We start from the raw sequence: 15193 nt of genomic DNA, 5'->3' as shown, positions 1-15193 counted from the left end.
TTAAGATATTTCTTAAAAATGTGAAAGTGTATGGCTTACTTGCCCCTCCCCCTCGTCCCCAGGGGCAAGGCAGGAGTGCCCCCTTCAGTCTCGTACAAAGATCGTCAATTGAAACTAATTGAAAACAATTGTTCTCTCAGAAGGGGGCACATCATCCGATTGATTCGAGATGCTCCTCGGGACTATCTAAATCTCATGTCACAGGCTACTGTGAGCATTCTATGAAAATTACTAGGTCTGGTGACGTTAATGAAAATATAATAACTGGGTTGAAAGCATGGCGTTTAAACGTGCAATTTGTCTCGGCTTCCGTCTGGGGTTCAACTTTTCTAAGGTGAAGAAGGCGTAAAATTTCAGGCTCTGCTTATCTGAAAATTGTATCACCACCTAAGCTTTAATGTTGTCAAATCAACACCCTTGTTTTATGTGCGAAGACCCAAGGATTAAGTCTAGACAATTGGAGGACAATGGGAGGGACCTGCCCCTCATTCTTGCTTCCCTTGAGGGGGTGGTGGTGAGCGGCAGTGCGTGAAAGCTTGGTCGTGTGCGGCTTTGTATGTACGTAGATGGGAAGAGGGCCTTCCGTAATCAGCTTCCGCTTTCAAGGAGCCTCATACACCTTCAGTGTTCATTATCTCCTGAAGTAGCATTTCACAAAGAATTGATGGGCTGAAAACCAATTGTGTCTAATTACTTAGTTGTGTGGAGTTGTGCCTATTGCCTTCAGATTATGTGGCTTGTTGATGGTAATTTTGTGTGTGGGTTAGATCGAATTATGATTTGTGTTTGGAATAGTTCAGTATTGCAACTCATGATGGAAAGAAAGTGTAACGGAGCAAGAACGTGAAATAAAAATGTCTGATTTGATGTTTGTAAACTTAGGCATTCTTATGCTTAATGTTATTGCTTTTACTGGCAACTTTGTTTTGTACAGCCGTAAATTTTTGTATCCAAGGAATATGATTTTGTTTGTCGAATTGTCAAGGAACCTGTTTTTAGCAGAAATGTTAATTTGTTATATATTTAATACGTCAGTGGTTTTCTTGGTGAAATGGTTAGGGAACTAGGTTTGGGGCCATTGTTTTATTTGTTTTGTTAACATCAGATTTTTACAAGCATTTTTGTTTGATTTATTTTATTTAGTTTTTATACATCTGGTAAAATGAGGCATATTGAGGAGGATGTTTTACTTCAAGGCAGTTACCCTCAAAGTATTACAAACAACTTCAAAATTACATGAAAATTGATTTTTTCCAAGACTCCCTGTCCTGTCAGTGTAATTAAGGGTGGTTGAGGTAGAATGAGAGACGATGGTTTTCTAATGGACTGCATGCCCCCTGAGGGGACCCCCCGAGCTAATGATAGGCTACGTCAGCTAGAGGGCGCTGTATTACACTGCCATCTGTTGGCTTTGCGCAACTCGGACCTGTCCCTACAATGCTGACGCATTATTCTAAGTGTAAATGTATGTGTCTTTAATGACTCAATGCCTTACCCTGTAATAACTGCCTGAATAGATTAGGAATTTGTATGGGTGTTGAAATGTTGTCATTTTCCTCAATTTAGTGCCTGAATGATCCTGGAGAGTTTTGTTTTCGTGATTTATTGTGATAGTTGGCAACAGTTTCCATTTACACTTTGTATTTGTTTATGATTGATAAATACAGCAAGTCTAGAAATCCAGAGACAAAAGTGTTGATAAAACTTGCACAATGAACATGGTTGATTTGCATTTCAAAGTAGTTTTTACATGTTGTTTTCGAAAATCACATGCCTCCCCTCCTCCTTTAGAGTGACCTTTTTTCACATTTGGGGTGAAAGTGTCTTTTATTTTTGTTAGTTTGAATGAACATACAAACAGGTTTAAAAATATTGTGGAAATATTCAAATAACACAGAAGGATAAAGTTCTTGAAAGGCATTTAGGAGATGGCCAAACATGAATACATGACAAATAAGTCATGATAATATTTTCTGTTTTCTGTTTTCTAAAATTTTGCTCAGCTGTGTAACAAGACTTGGTTCAAACAGTAAAGGGTTACACCAGAAATAGAAGTAGCCATTATATTGCAAGATACCACAGCCATAAATAGGTGTCTGAGTCAATGTCTCTGGAGCTGTCGTATACTGGTAGATTTCCTGTAAAGTATGGATAATTGGCTTAGTGCAGGCAAGGACCTGATACAGTACGACACAGTTAGAATTAAGTTTTATTTTCACATCACCATAGGTATGGTCTCTCAAAGAGTTGTCTTCAACCTGATGATGAAATTTGTGGTGTCAGTTTTGAAATTTACTATTCATTGGTTGACTTAGGCTAAATAAAAAGGTGAAAGGTTTCTCCGCATTGGCACGTCACTGCCATTTAAAAAATAATTTTGACTTCTTGTTATGTCCTGATCATCTATTTGTCCAGTATAAGAATGAGTGTCTGTAAGAATGAGTGTGACTGAATCTACAACTGGTTAACATGTGCAAGACTTTCTAAACCTGTATTTCTGAGAGAAAAAGATAAAAATATGTTCCTCCCTCGTCATTTTTTTTCAAAAGTTTTTTATAAGTTTTGCCTTCCTTGTCACTTTTGACAAAAATGTGCCCGAGAAACATTTTAATTTTTTTTTTTAATTAGACTTACAAATGTTGTACATGACAAGGTCAGATTTGATCCACTAGTCACAGACATGTGAAAATCTGAAAGAAACCTGTCCCAAGAGCAATAGCAAAAAATTATCATTTTCATATTTTGCTTCCCAATCCACCAACTCCAAAATGTTAGCAAATACTATTAAAGGTCAATGTATTTTTGTTGTGCCAATCACGAAAGTCACAACTTACTTCTGGTCACTATCAAAATGAATAACTTATTTACGATAATAGAACATAATAAATGGCAAATTACTTTTGCCTACTTCACATTTTGTGTAACTCCCCCAAATAGTTGCAATTTATTTTTGAAGGGTTTAAATGAGAATGGGCAGGTGACAGCGAGTGTAGTAAGTCTGAGTGAGGTATCTAGATGGGCTAGGACTGGATACAATGATAAAATAATAATATCCAATAATTGTTGGTACAAGTCCCCAACCTGTGAAGATTCTTGTTAGAATTGGTCCTTAGCCACCACCAATAGTCGTAAGAGGTGACATAGGGTCAGATTCTGATATTATAGCCTGCCGTGATATAGTTAGAATATTGCATAGGGAAAACCCAAAACAAATACAAGCATCCACATGCATTTCATCAGTGACTTAATCTTGAATGCAGTTTTGAAACCGTTTTCATATTACCTATTGTTGATTGAGATGATAAGAAATTGTTTCTAGATGTCAGTTCATCATGCAGAGATGTTCAGAGCTGCTTTCTTTTTTCAGGTTTGAAAAAGGGGGTTCAGACATCAGGACGTCAAAGGTGAGTTTTGAAGACTGTTTGGGATGTATGTGAATTCTATTTTGGCATGGTGTTTGGATCCCAGTGTTCTTGTCTGGTTCGGCCACGAATATTTACAGAGCTCTGCCATATAGCTCAGAAAATGCTGTGTGCATTGTTAAGCAACAAACTTCTTCCATCTTTCAATTTAGGTTCACTGACCATATGATCATGATATATTGCCCCAAGCAGCATTGACCAGTGTGATGTACAATGAAGGGGTGGTGGAGTAGCCTAGTGGTTAAAGCATTCTCTCATTATGCCATCAACTCAGGTTCAATTCTGCTCATGGACGCAATGTGTTAAGGCCATTTCTTGTGTCCCCAGCTGTAATATTGTAGGAATATTGGTATAAAACTGAACTCACTCACTCTGTACACTGGCGTCTTCCCTTTCTCCATCAGCCGGGTCAGACTGGTGACACATCAACCACTGGTCCACCCTCTCCTGCATCCATCTCATCACATGATACAGCTACAGAGGCACCAACGTCATCAACGGCCACCCCTGCCATCACGTCATCACAGTCCAGCCAGATCACAGATGAAATAGCTAATGGTTACAGGTAAGACCTCGAAACAGTACAGGCATGCAAATGTTATGGCAGCCTTGTGATTAAAGTGTTTACTTGTCATGTCAAAAACCTTTGCTATATTCTCCACATGGGTCCAGCCCATTTCTGTTGTTCCCCGTTCTTGTATTCCTGGAATATTGCTAAAAGCAGCGTACAACCATCCCCTCCACCCAAGTCAATATCTCAAATATTCTCCAGTGTAAAGATATGGTAAAGAAATTGAAAGAAATGTTTCTTCGATACATTATTTCCCAGTTTTTGAAAGGTTCTTAACGCTAGTTGGTGGAATAAGAAGTTGGTTGTCAGAACAAACATGAAGCCAGGAAATTATTTGCACCTGTGACCATTCAGTGACGATTTAATGTTAAAAAATGGATTTTTCATTGAGTGGAAGGTGATTTGTCAGCCCACAGAGCTCCATATGTACAGTAGACTTAGGATCTGTTGAAACACTGTTTTCAACATGCCTTGCAGGGGTTAAACTGTAATTTTTAAACCATCTTTTTGTCAGTATTGTATCATGTCCTGGTGCTGCAACGTCTGGATGCCTTTCAAAGATGTTAAAATGACTGTCTTTTCTTCCAGGACGTGTCTTCGATATTTCCTCCCTCCACAGTGGATAATGGACAAGGAGACGATATCAGCCATGTCCCTGCCAGAGCTGGCTGGCTTTCCTCTAGATGACTTCTTTGACCACTATGAGAAGGGTCTGAGAAGGGTAAGTTTGGTCTTCTTATTAATTTTTGTATCTTCCTTTAAACATAAAACAAAAATGGGTTTTGTAATATGTTCAAATTAACAAATTCAGATTGCATTGACTTTTCCTAATACTAGAACTATAGCTCAAAAGAGACCTGTGAAGGTCTGGGTTGTAAATATTGGCCCAAGGTAACCCATGCTTGTCGTAAGAGGTGACTAATGGGATTGGGTGGTCAGGCTCGCTGACTTGGTTGACATCATTTCAGGCACTTGATAATGACATCTTTTGACTAGAATAGTTTTGAAAGCAGAGTTGAACCCAACACACTTATCATATATCATTACAACGACAGTTTGACTGTAGTCATGGAAACATTAGATGTTTTAACTGCCGTAAACATATATAATTCAAAATTGTCTATTATATTCATGGTTAAGCCAGAATGCAATATAATGTCTAATAATGCTTGATTAGGCATTCTAGAGCATTTCATTCTGAAACCATTTAGAAGTGAGAGGATGCAACAGCTTTGTCATGTGACCAATCATGTGATATATTTCCAGCTTGTCAGCAATTTCCAGACAGAGGCGTCGGTACGGAAACAGGAGGCAGAGGAATCCCAGCAGAAACTTTCATCAGTCCGAAAACTCATCGCTAAACTTTTAAAATCTATAAATGATGTGAGTATTTTTGTGTCTGAATCTTTGTGGTTACATTATTTTGTATGCAGATATTTCCTTCCACTTTCACATGATGTTAGGAAATTGTGATTTACCCAATGTAAAGGTTTTATGATACTTGGGACCAGGCATACTTATGCGAGATCACTCTTTTTAGGTCAGTCTACAAGCTTGGTTGATTGTGTGGTCACAATGTCTAACCTGACTTTTGTCAGTCTACAAGCTTGGTTGATTGTGTAGTCACAGTGTCTCGCCTGAATTGCCATGGTCTTCCAGCTGAGTTGATTGTGTGGTCACAATTTTGGACGTGGGTAGTCATTGGTCCGTCTTCCACAATACTCCATACTGTCATCTCAGTATCAATCCTTCTCACCCATGTTATTCTTCAAGTATCAGTACTCTTAGCCTGTTTTACTGCTCAATTATTGATACTCTTTAGCTGCACAACTCACCAATAATCAGTATTATTTGCCTGTATTACCATCAAAGAATCACTAGTACTCACGTCTATTACTCTCCAAGTATCAATGCTATTCTCCTCTCCTACCCACCAAGTATCAATGCTATTCACCTGCATTACTCTTCAAGTATCAATACTATCAGTAGTATTACTCTCCAAATATCAATGGTATTCACCTGTATTTCTCTCCAAATGTCAATACTCTTCACCGGTACTACCCTCCAACTATCAATACTCATCACTCATATTTTCCTCCAATTATCAGTACTGTTTACCATACTGTGCACAAAATATCAATACTCATTCATGAATGTTTCCCTTCAAGTACTGAATCGTTCCCCTCAGTTTAGACCTGTAATCATCTGTCCCTGTTCCTCTAAAGTAATTACATTATAGTAGTTTTAAAAGTGGGACAAAAATTATAATTAATTCTCGTTCAAGTCAAAATTATAATACTAATTTTAACAAAATCTGGACATTTGGGGTATACGTTGGTTGTTTTTTTCTGTCAGATGAATAGTTCAAATTGGACAAGCAGTGTCAAAAAGCTAATGTCTTCCATAACTTGTCTAGATTTTTAACTGAAATTAAAAAAAATCAAAATTAAAACTGTCAGCTTGAAAGAAGGCAATAAGTGAAACTCCCTCCTTGACCTGTCTGAAGACTTGGAGGACTAATTAAGAAACTCTTCTAACAAACTTAAGAAACCTTTGAGACTTTTCCCCAAAAGAAAGTCTGTGAATTTCAACAGCGTATTGTTTCGGAAGGCCTACAATTGGGTGAAGTTCACTTGAGAAGGCTAATTGAATTTTGTTGGGAGCTTTAGTAATTGATTCTCATACACAACTGATCCGAGTGTACAGATTAGGATCAGAATTAAGGCCCAACTCTGTCATTTTCTCGAAAATTAAATTGAGTAGCAAATTGTATTTGAGAGATACAAAACATAGAATGTTTTTTTTTCACCACCAGTGGGAATTTTAGTGTCACAATTTGCTAGAATTAAGAGTCAAATATCTCTGGTTTCCCCATTTGCTGTTAATGTGAGTTAAAGATACATTTACTTGAATACAGGGAAACTGTTAGTTCAGTAGAACATGTACAATATGGTTGATATGTACAGAGTTCATTCCAGGCGTCACTATTGGTGTATTGAATTTTAAAATGAATAATTTTGAAGCTACAGTAATATTCATTCATAACGAACTCAAAGGGACTTTTGTTTTCAGTTCGTTGTAAGCGAAGTTCGTTGTAAGCGATTTCGGAATGTTTGTGAATATTTGGATATTACCAAGAATCGTCACCACGCCACTGGTTGCAGACAAGATCGTGTTCACACAGAAAATAAAATAAGACAAAACCAACGAACATATAATTGTCATGGATCATTCATTTCATTATCAATCATGTATTTTAATGTGCATCTTTAACAAAATCGGTAATTTTGTGCTTCTGTGACGTCAGCCAATCATGAACTGACTTGCTGTCAACAGACGAGCTTTCTCCGTGTGTCATGGCTGAACATATCCCTCGTTGCTTCTTAAATCTCTCTAACCACGACTGATTGGCCTTTGAATCTGTATGTCCAAGTCTGCTGCAATGTCAGTCTTGGATTTACCGCCTGCATCTACAGCTTGGATGATTTGGTATTCGTACTATCAGTGTTCGGTGTATACGGTAGTTAATTCATAACAATATATAGGAAAGCAGTCAGGTTTTCTGAATTTGTTCATTGTAACCGGCAATTCGTTGTATGCTTGTACGTTATAAGTGAACTTTACTGTACATTGATGTCATAATGGGAGACCTATATTTGCATTATGTCCCATCTGATAAAAGGCATAGTATCCTGTAAGGCTGTTATGATTCACTCACATATTCTGTGAATCATACTGTGGTCCTTCATGATTTCAATTCGTTATTTGAATATTAATTAATATGTACAATTTCTTAAAGGGTGCATGTTTTACTTGAACTCTTTTGTTCTTTTTCAAAGTGATATACTCAGTTATGGAACATGTACTAGCCTTGCAGTAGTGCTAGGATGCACATGGTACTGTTGACAATGATTATCATATAAGATAAGATAAGGTAGTACTTTATTGTCCCTATAGTGGAAATTTTCATTGCTTAGTTCCATTTCTCAGTCACATTAAAATACATGTAAACAACAACAACAACAAAAACATCTATACACAACAGCATCAAAAGAACAGCAATCTCAAAAATGACATGCATTTCCTTTTCCTATTTATTTCATGTATGCAGTCGTAAACAGAACATGAGTCGGGTCTCGTAGAATTTTGTTTGTCTTTTTGATAACTTGCTGCTCATAAAAGTAGCCGATACTTCCCAAAGGTAGACAAATTATTTTTGATGAAGCATTAAGAATTTTGAGCAGTTTGTTTTTGTTTTGAAGAAACAGGTTCCCATACCAGCATAGAAAAGTAAATGTTATACATCAGATTTGAGTATCCTGAGATCACTGGTTACTGTTGGGACAAATTACACTGAGTGTTCCTTATTGTATATTAGTCACTTAACTACAATACTGTATTCATAAATTCAATTATTCGTATTCAGTACCCAGTATTTGTGATACATATTATATTCGAAACATAGTGTATTCATTGCAGCCCTTTTGTCCTGTTTCCAAAACAATGTTTGCATTTATTATTGTGTTATTAAGACTCCAAAACATGTACACACAAATATTGCATTACAATGAACATTTCATAGTCAGAATAAGCTCACAGTTATAACTATTCTAAACTTGTACACAATGCAATGCTTTTGAAACTGCCTCAAAACCTATACCAAGCTCAAGTGATTGGTCTTTCTAATCTTGCAGTGGCCAGTCAAGTCTTCATTATTTGGGTTTTGTTCGGTGTAGGAGACATAATGATAATGCTGAAAATTGACAAGAGCCTAACCTTACATAATTTCATAACATCAAAACAAAATAACCATAGTCTGTGTTATTTTGGATGAACATATATGCCATTTTATGACTAGAAAATGGAATATATCGATTTTTGGATTGCGTAACTATACAGAACTGTTTTAATGTTTTAATACTGCGGTATACAATTTCACCCCTAAAGATAATTCTAAGAAAATGAAGGCTGATATTTTGCAAGCTTGCAAAGTACATAGTGTATGTGGTCAGTGTACCCGTGAAGATCAGGGTTAGAATTGGTTTTCAGCAATATATGCTTGTCATTAGAGGCGACTAATGAATTGGGTGGTCAGGCTTGCTGGCTATGTTGACGCGTGTCATCATATCCCGATAGCATCAATTGATGGTGATGTTGTTGATCACTGGATTGTATGGGCGAGGGTCGATTATGTATGGACTAGTGGATAACTATCTTCCACACTCAACAAGTATCTAATTAAGTCACCCAATCACCAGCTATACCTACCCAAAGGCTTTAAGATACGACTTTAAAAATCTCCAGCGTTCGTTCGACCAATCTGTTAGTTGTTATGGAAGAAAACAGGAAAAAAGTGTGGCTTTTCACTACTTGTCCGGTTGCGGTAGTCCTTGAGGAGAAAGGGCTAGATTGCTGCTTTGCAGTAACATAGTGGCCTGTCAACTGTTCAGTCATAATTGATTGCTGAGGACTGGGCAAAAGGTTTTCCACTGAGCGAGCCCAAGGGGACCATCAATTGTGCACATGTGTCAATGGTTTGTGAGGCTTCATTGCTCGTCTGCTGCAGCGGCTGTGCATCTGTGGCGGCTGCGACCAGGGTGATTGTTCAGATGTGTAGACAGGGGACTCATTTTGCACAGACTGGACTGAAAATGAAAATGGAAAATTGGCCCAGCCAAAAAGCTAGATTCACATCTCATGAAATTGTTTTATATCACATGTTTGGATATATTGTCTTACAGTCAATATTTTTGTATTTGTGACTTGATGTCTGAATCTTGAAAGAGTGAGTGAGTCAAAATTTAAAGTCGTTTTGGCAATATGTCAGTCATTTCCTGACTACATGACATTGTGGAAGTGTCAATGCGAATGTATGTTTGAATATAACCATACAGTTTTATGTATTATCTTTAATAGACAGGATGTTCATTGTTAGGTGTCATGGTTTATACAAACCTGGAAAGAATTTGTACTTCATAGGTGATTCTCAGACAATGTTAATTTGAAATCAGTGATCTAACTTTATGATCTAAGAAAAAATGCTGACACACTGGAGAAGTACCAGAAGTAAATAATTAGTGTCAGTTTCATCTATCCAATAATTCTAATACATTTCCCAATTTAGTTTAAGTCCTAAAAAGGACTATGTCTTGAATTTCATGCCTACAATTCTGTTTGAACCATGTTCCAGGATTTTAGGTCGACTCACAAACATGTTAGCCCCATGGACCCCCAATGTTTAGTTTTAAGAGTCCTTGTAGGCAAAATAGGTGAAGAAGCAGTGTAGGGAAGTGTACCTTTTCATAATTTTTTGAGAGCCTGGAATGAATCATTGATCATGCGAACTGATGGAGAAAGTGCTCAGAAAGAAACAACCCAACACTTTACAAATTTATAACTGTTGTGAGTAAAATGAATAGTATTGTGGATCCATTTGGACAGTCTTCCTGCATCCAGAGGATTCACATGTGCATGCTGGATGCACATTTGTGCTTCAAATAGAACCCAGATATTCACACATGGATAATACTGCCTCCATGGTGCTTGGTTACAGCATGTTTGCCTGGAGACCAGAATGTAGTGGTTGGAACTTCAGCTTTACAGACTTTAAAATAGGTACATTTTTTTACCCTTCCTGATACACATCCATATTCAAGGACAGTTAGCTCGGTGTCAGTTTTCTGGGATAGGGCTCCCATGTTCAGCTGCTGCGTGGTATCTCAGTGAGCTTGTACAGAATTAGTCTGGACATGCTTGCATGGCATGCCACTATGTAACTGCAATGATCTTGCGTGAATGGAACTTGTGTGTGCTGCTTTTCTGTGCAGTTTTGCGCATAATTTCATGGGTGACAAAAACGAATCAAGCATACAGGAGCAGAACAGATTTAGTAGGGAAGTGTGTGTTGGCGGTGAAGATCTATGGCTCCTGTAATGGCCACAGACAGGCCAACTCCAGGCCAGATGTGGCTTCAGACAGCCTAATAATGGCCTAAAAGCTGAATACAGGGATACAGTAGGCTATACAGATATACAACTGGTCCTACAACTAAATACAGAGATACAGCTAGTGTTATTTCTGAATACAGAGATACAACTTGTCTGACAGTTGCATACAGGGATATGACTGGTCTCATGGTTGAAATAAAGAGAGACATCTGGGTCTAGATTTTCAAGGCTAAGATAGTCATAAGTGCCATACATTAGCATTAACTTACGACTATCTTTAGTGCTGTGAGAACTTTGAAAAATCTAGTGCCAGTTCTGACAGCTGATCAAAGGAAAACAACTATTCACAATCAAATTTTGACTTGTGACCTATCTTCTAGTATATAGGTTAAGGTTGTCATTGTACGGTTTCAGGGTTGGGATTCCCAACTAATGGACTGGTGGTTGGGGTCTGTGACCTTGCATATTATCCAGCTCGGATGGTATGGGCCTGGTAGATAAACCACTGATTTACTTGGTTCAAAAGCAGGCTTATTAACAGGCGGTTGTAATATAGTTCAATTGTGCAGTCAAAGGAAGTTGAGGGTTTCTCTCTCTCTCACTCTCTCTCACTCTCTCTCTCTCTTTCTCTTTCTTTGAACCGCCTATGTAGTTTTAGACATGCAAGAAATTTTATCCATAGCACAACTAAAAATATAAGGCATATTCGATACGACTTCAAACCCCGATTCACCTCGCATCCTCTTTTTAATTTGAAACTATTTTATTTTCAGGAATTCGACATCGACCCTGACTCAGATGGTGACCAGGTGGACGAACTTCTGGCAGCATGTGTTCGCCAGGCTATGCAGGGATCACAGTCGTAGTCTTTGCACTGCAGTTATCTCCCCTTGATACTAGCTCTTGGTGACCTTGTCACTAGATAACCACATACCAAAGTTTTCAGTTCATGAAAATGATGAATTGATTAGATTCCAAGCAAAATAAAGCCTGACTTTGAAACCCTTGAAATAAGACTGTTCTGATTAACATCACTCAGATTTCTGTACAGCTCATATTTGCTGATGCTTTTGAATGCTGTTATGTTGTTGTTTTTTCAGCATTTTTATTATTAAAGTTAAATTCTTTAGAGGGGGTGAATACACTAGGTGAATTTCTGAATTGCGTCAATGACTAACCTTTCATCAAACTGAGTACATCTCTTGATCAGCCTTTAAACAAAAGGTTGAGTGCAAGGTTATATTTGTTTGTATCGTGTTGAATTCAGTAGTAAAGTTTCAGCATTTTTGAGTCACTTTAATCTTTTTCACATTCTGTTTTTGCAGTATTCCTGTCGTAAGAAGCATTAGATTTTGAACTAGCTATCAATGTGGGCCATAGAGATTGTTTATTGATGTATGTCAGAGAAGGTATTTTGAGCACAATTGCTGAAAAAAAGGCCACATCACTGTTGATTTGTATGGAGTTCTGACAAAAGTGTCATAAACATAAACAGCAGTCCATAGATGAAAACCTAAATTTATGTATTTTACCATCAAAAATATTTCCAATTATCAGTCTTTTTAGCCAACCTTAGTTACATTAGAAAGTTTATTTCAGTTTGTTTGCCATCGGCCCATGTACATTAAAGTCTAAATAAGCTATATTTCAACAACCTGAAAATCAAGGGGAGATAACTCTGTTTTTGGCTTGTAGGTCAGGCCAGTTAGTTCTAGCGAATGTTGCTAGTGCTGTTCTGTGTTCACGTGTGTTATTGCCATCTTGTACAGATTCATGTGTGAAGCATCATCCGTTTGTCATTGTGTACAAAGTCGCAGCCATTGTATTCTAATATCAGATCATTTCAGTATGACATTCTTATCAAAGAAATATATTCATTTAATAGCGAATGTTACGTTATCATATAAATGCTAACCAACTTTTAAACATGTTTTTGTTTTGAAAAGCATATGTGTACACATGAGGTGTACTTTTGTGTTGATAGTGCAATTATCAAAATGAAATAATCTTAATTTTAGAAACCATGGTTTCTAGAAGTTCTGTGTCATGTATGTCATAATGCCAATCGCTGATATTGGGGCCCGTCCTTACTATCTTTTTAACAAAATAAGGCACTAGTCCTTTTTTTAATTTTTGTTTTGAGAAAATACTTAAGTACTTTGTTCACAGGCAGTCAGCAATTTTAAAATTACAATAATTTGGAAAGATCATGAATATTAATGTCATAAATACAAAAAGTATATAAACTTCTATTTCAAGCATCAGTATTTTTGTTTCAGACATAACACATGCTACTTTATTAAACCTTCAGATGAAAAGTAATTTCAACACATGCTTTTTACAAAATAAGGAGATCAAGAAAGTGGACATAATCCAAGTTTAACCATTATGCCAGGAGTTACATTCTTGTGTAAAATCCAATCACATGATAAATGATAGATTATTTTAATTAATGAAACTGTTTGATTTGGGAACAGGAGCAATAACTTGTAGTCATGTTTGTCAACAAAATAGATAAAAAGATGAATTCCTTCATTCCCCTGGCATTTTATGTTTAGCCAAAAATTGGTAAAAGTGGAAGTAGAAATATCAAAACTTTTATGACTTTTTATTTCTTGAAAATTAGGCCTCACTTGGGTGAGTTTGGTCATTAATGACTTTGTTGAATTTCTACTGCTTTTAGAAACTGGTACCATGTACATAAACATTTTAAGAACATACCTGTTGTCATTTTGTGATTCATAATATTTTAAGATTTTAAGAATACATCACGGAACAATTCTAGATGTTGTAACTGTATATAAATCTGGATTCTATTGTCAGTGTTACCTGTCTGGATAGTATATATATTATTATATGTTTTGTGCTGTTAAATGTCTACACCAGTGTTCATATGTCAACCATTAGAAACAAAGTAGAGACATGGTCATTGGTTTGATTTTCTGGGTCCCAGGTATGGTGATGAAGGTCATATTCCATGCTGTGTGATAACAGTGGGAGCAAATGGGAAAATGCTGACACAGCAGAATTCACTCCTCATCGATACATGAATCATGTCCCACATATCAACAGGTGCTTGTTATGAACAGATAATTTCCTTATCAGTTTATGGTATGTTTGTAAGTAGTCTAATTTCTACTGATGCGTCCATCTGATGCGATGTGGTTCACTGTACAGGGTTGCCTCCTTTGGGCGCTCTGGTCAAGGTTTCTGGGTTTGTCATCTCCATATCCTGTGCTTGGGGATTTCACCAAAGTGGTAAACAACTGACATATTCATCACTTTGGGCTATCTTCACATGTTCTGATGACAATCCATGATAAAACTGACATAGTGTTTAAAAAGGTGGTGTTTGTCATAACTCACTCCCCCTCTCTCTCTCCTTTGCATTGAAGTCAAACAAACAAAATCTTTTCTGATATTTTGTTATTTTCAGCCAAGCAAACAGTGTCTATTCCTGTTTAGTACATGTAGAGGTGAAACTGCTTGGATACATTCACCAAAAGTCATCCATGATCCTCTCTATCATAACGAGACCATTCTTGTTTGTCTTAAGGAAGTTCAGGTTCTCATTGTTCCTTTGAAGTACCTTTATCTGACATTCAAAAGAAAGTAAATACAGATATTATAAACAAACATGTTCATAAAAAGTCACTTTAATTAACACAGCATTATTCATTTACAAAATCAGTGAACCCCTCTTCAGAACATGTGCACAAAATTGATGACACCCTTACCTCCCCAGAACAAAATGGGTGACCCTAGACCCCACCTCCACTTAAAATCATATCAACCACCCTATCCATAAATTATAAATGGTCCCTAATGACAGTATTGCTGAAATAATTGCACCTGTATGCTATGAAGCAGGAAAGGAATGTTTGAAATTGATGAAATTTCCATTAAATATTATACTGGAGCTGCATTAATAGGTAATTAACCTACACTGGGAAAAAAAAAAGATAACCAGATAATTTTATTTGACGCCTTTATGTGTTTCACATCCTCAGTGATGATGATACTTTTGTATGAGAGACAACCTAATGGGAAGCATAAGCTGAGGCGTTATCCTTGAGGCTAATTTATATGGTGATATGATGATGAAGAAGATGTACCTTGATTGTGGGTGTATGGACAGTATGTACCAGGAACAAGTCTTTGGTTTCATTTTTTTAAGGCGAATTTATATATGTTACTAATAAATATACTATGTAAAACAGGTTAAGGAATGTCTGATTCTTATATATACATGT

The 15193-nt window shown here is 36.9% G+C and overlaps 1 protein-coding gene across 1 annotated transcript in view; it reads left to right on the top strand.

Moving 5' to 3' along the window:
* Positions 1-14901, top strand: part of LOC137294587 (ATPase MORC2-like) — a 50691-nt gene extending 35790 nt beyond the window's left edge. The window contains exons 26-30 of the mRNA XM_067825637.1: positions 3368-3404; positions 3827-3987; positions 4582-4714; positions 5260-5376; positions 11714-14901. Coding sequence (XP_067681738.1) covers positions 3368-3404; positions 3827-3987; positions 4582-4714; positions 5260-5376; positions 11714-11806 — 541 coding nt within the window. The 3' untranslated portion in view covers positions 11807-14901. The remainder of the gene's footprint in view (positions 1-3367; positions 3405-3826; positions 3988-4581; positions 4715-5259; positions 5377-11713) is intronic.
* Positions 14902-15193: the final 292 nt, after the last annotated feature.

The sequence above is a fragment of the Haliotis asinina genome, chromosome 1 (genome assembly GCF_037392515.1).
Source record: "Haliotis asinina isolate JCU_RB_2024 chromosome 1, JCU_Hal_asi_v2, whole genome shotgun sequence".
NCBI lineage: Eukaryota > Metazoa > Mollusca > Gastropoda > Lepetellida > Haliotidae > Haliotis > Haliotis asinina.
The sequence above is the reverse complement of the archived record's forward strand: the minus strand, read 5'-3'. Positions and strand labels throughout refer to the sequence as shown.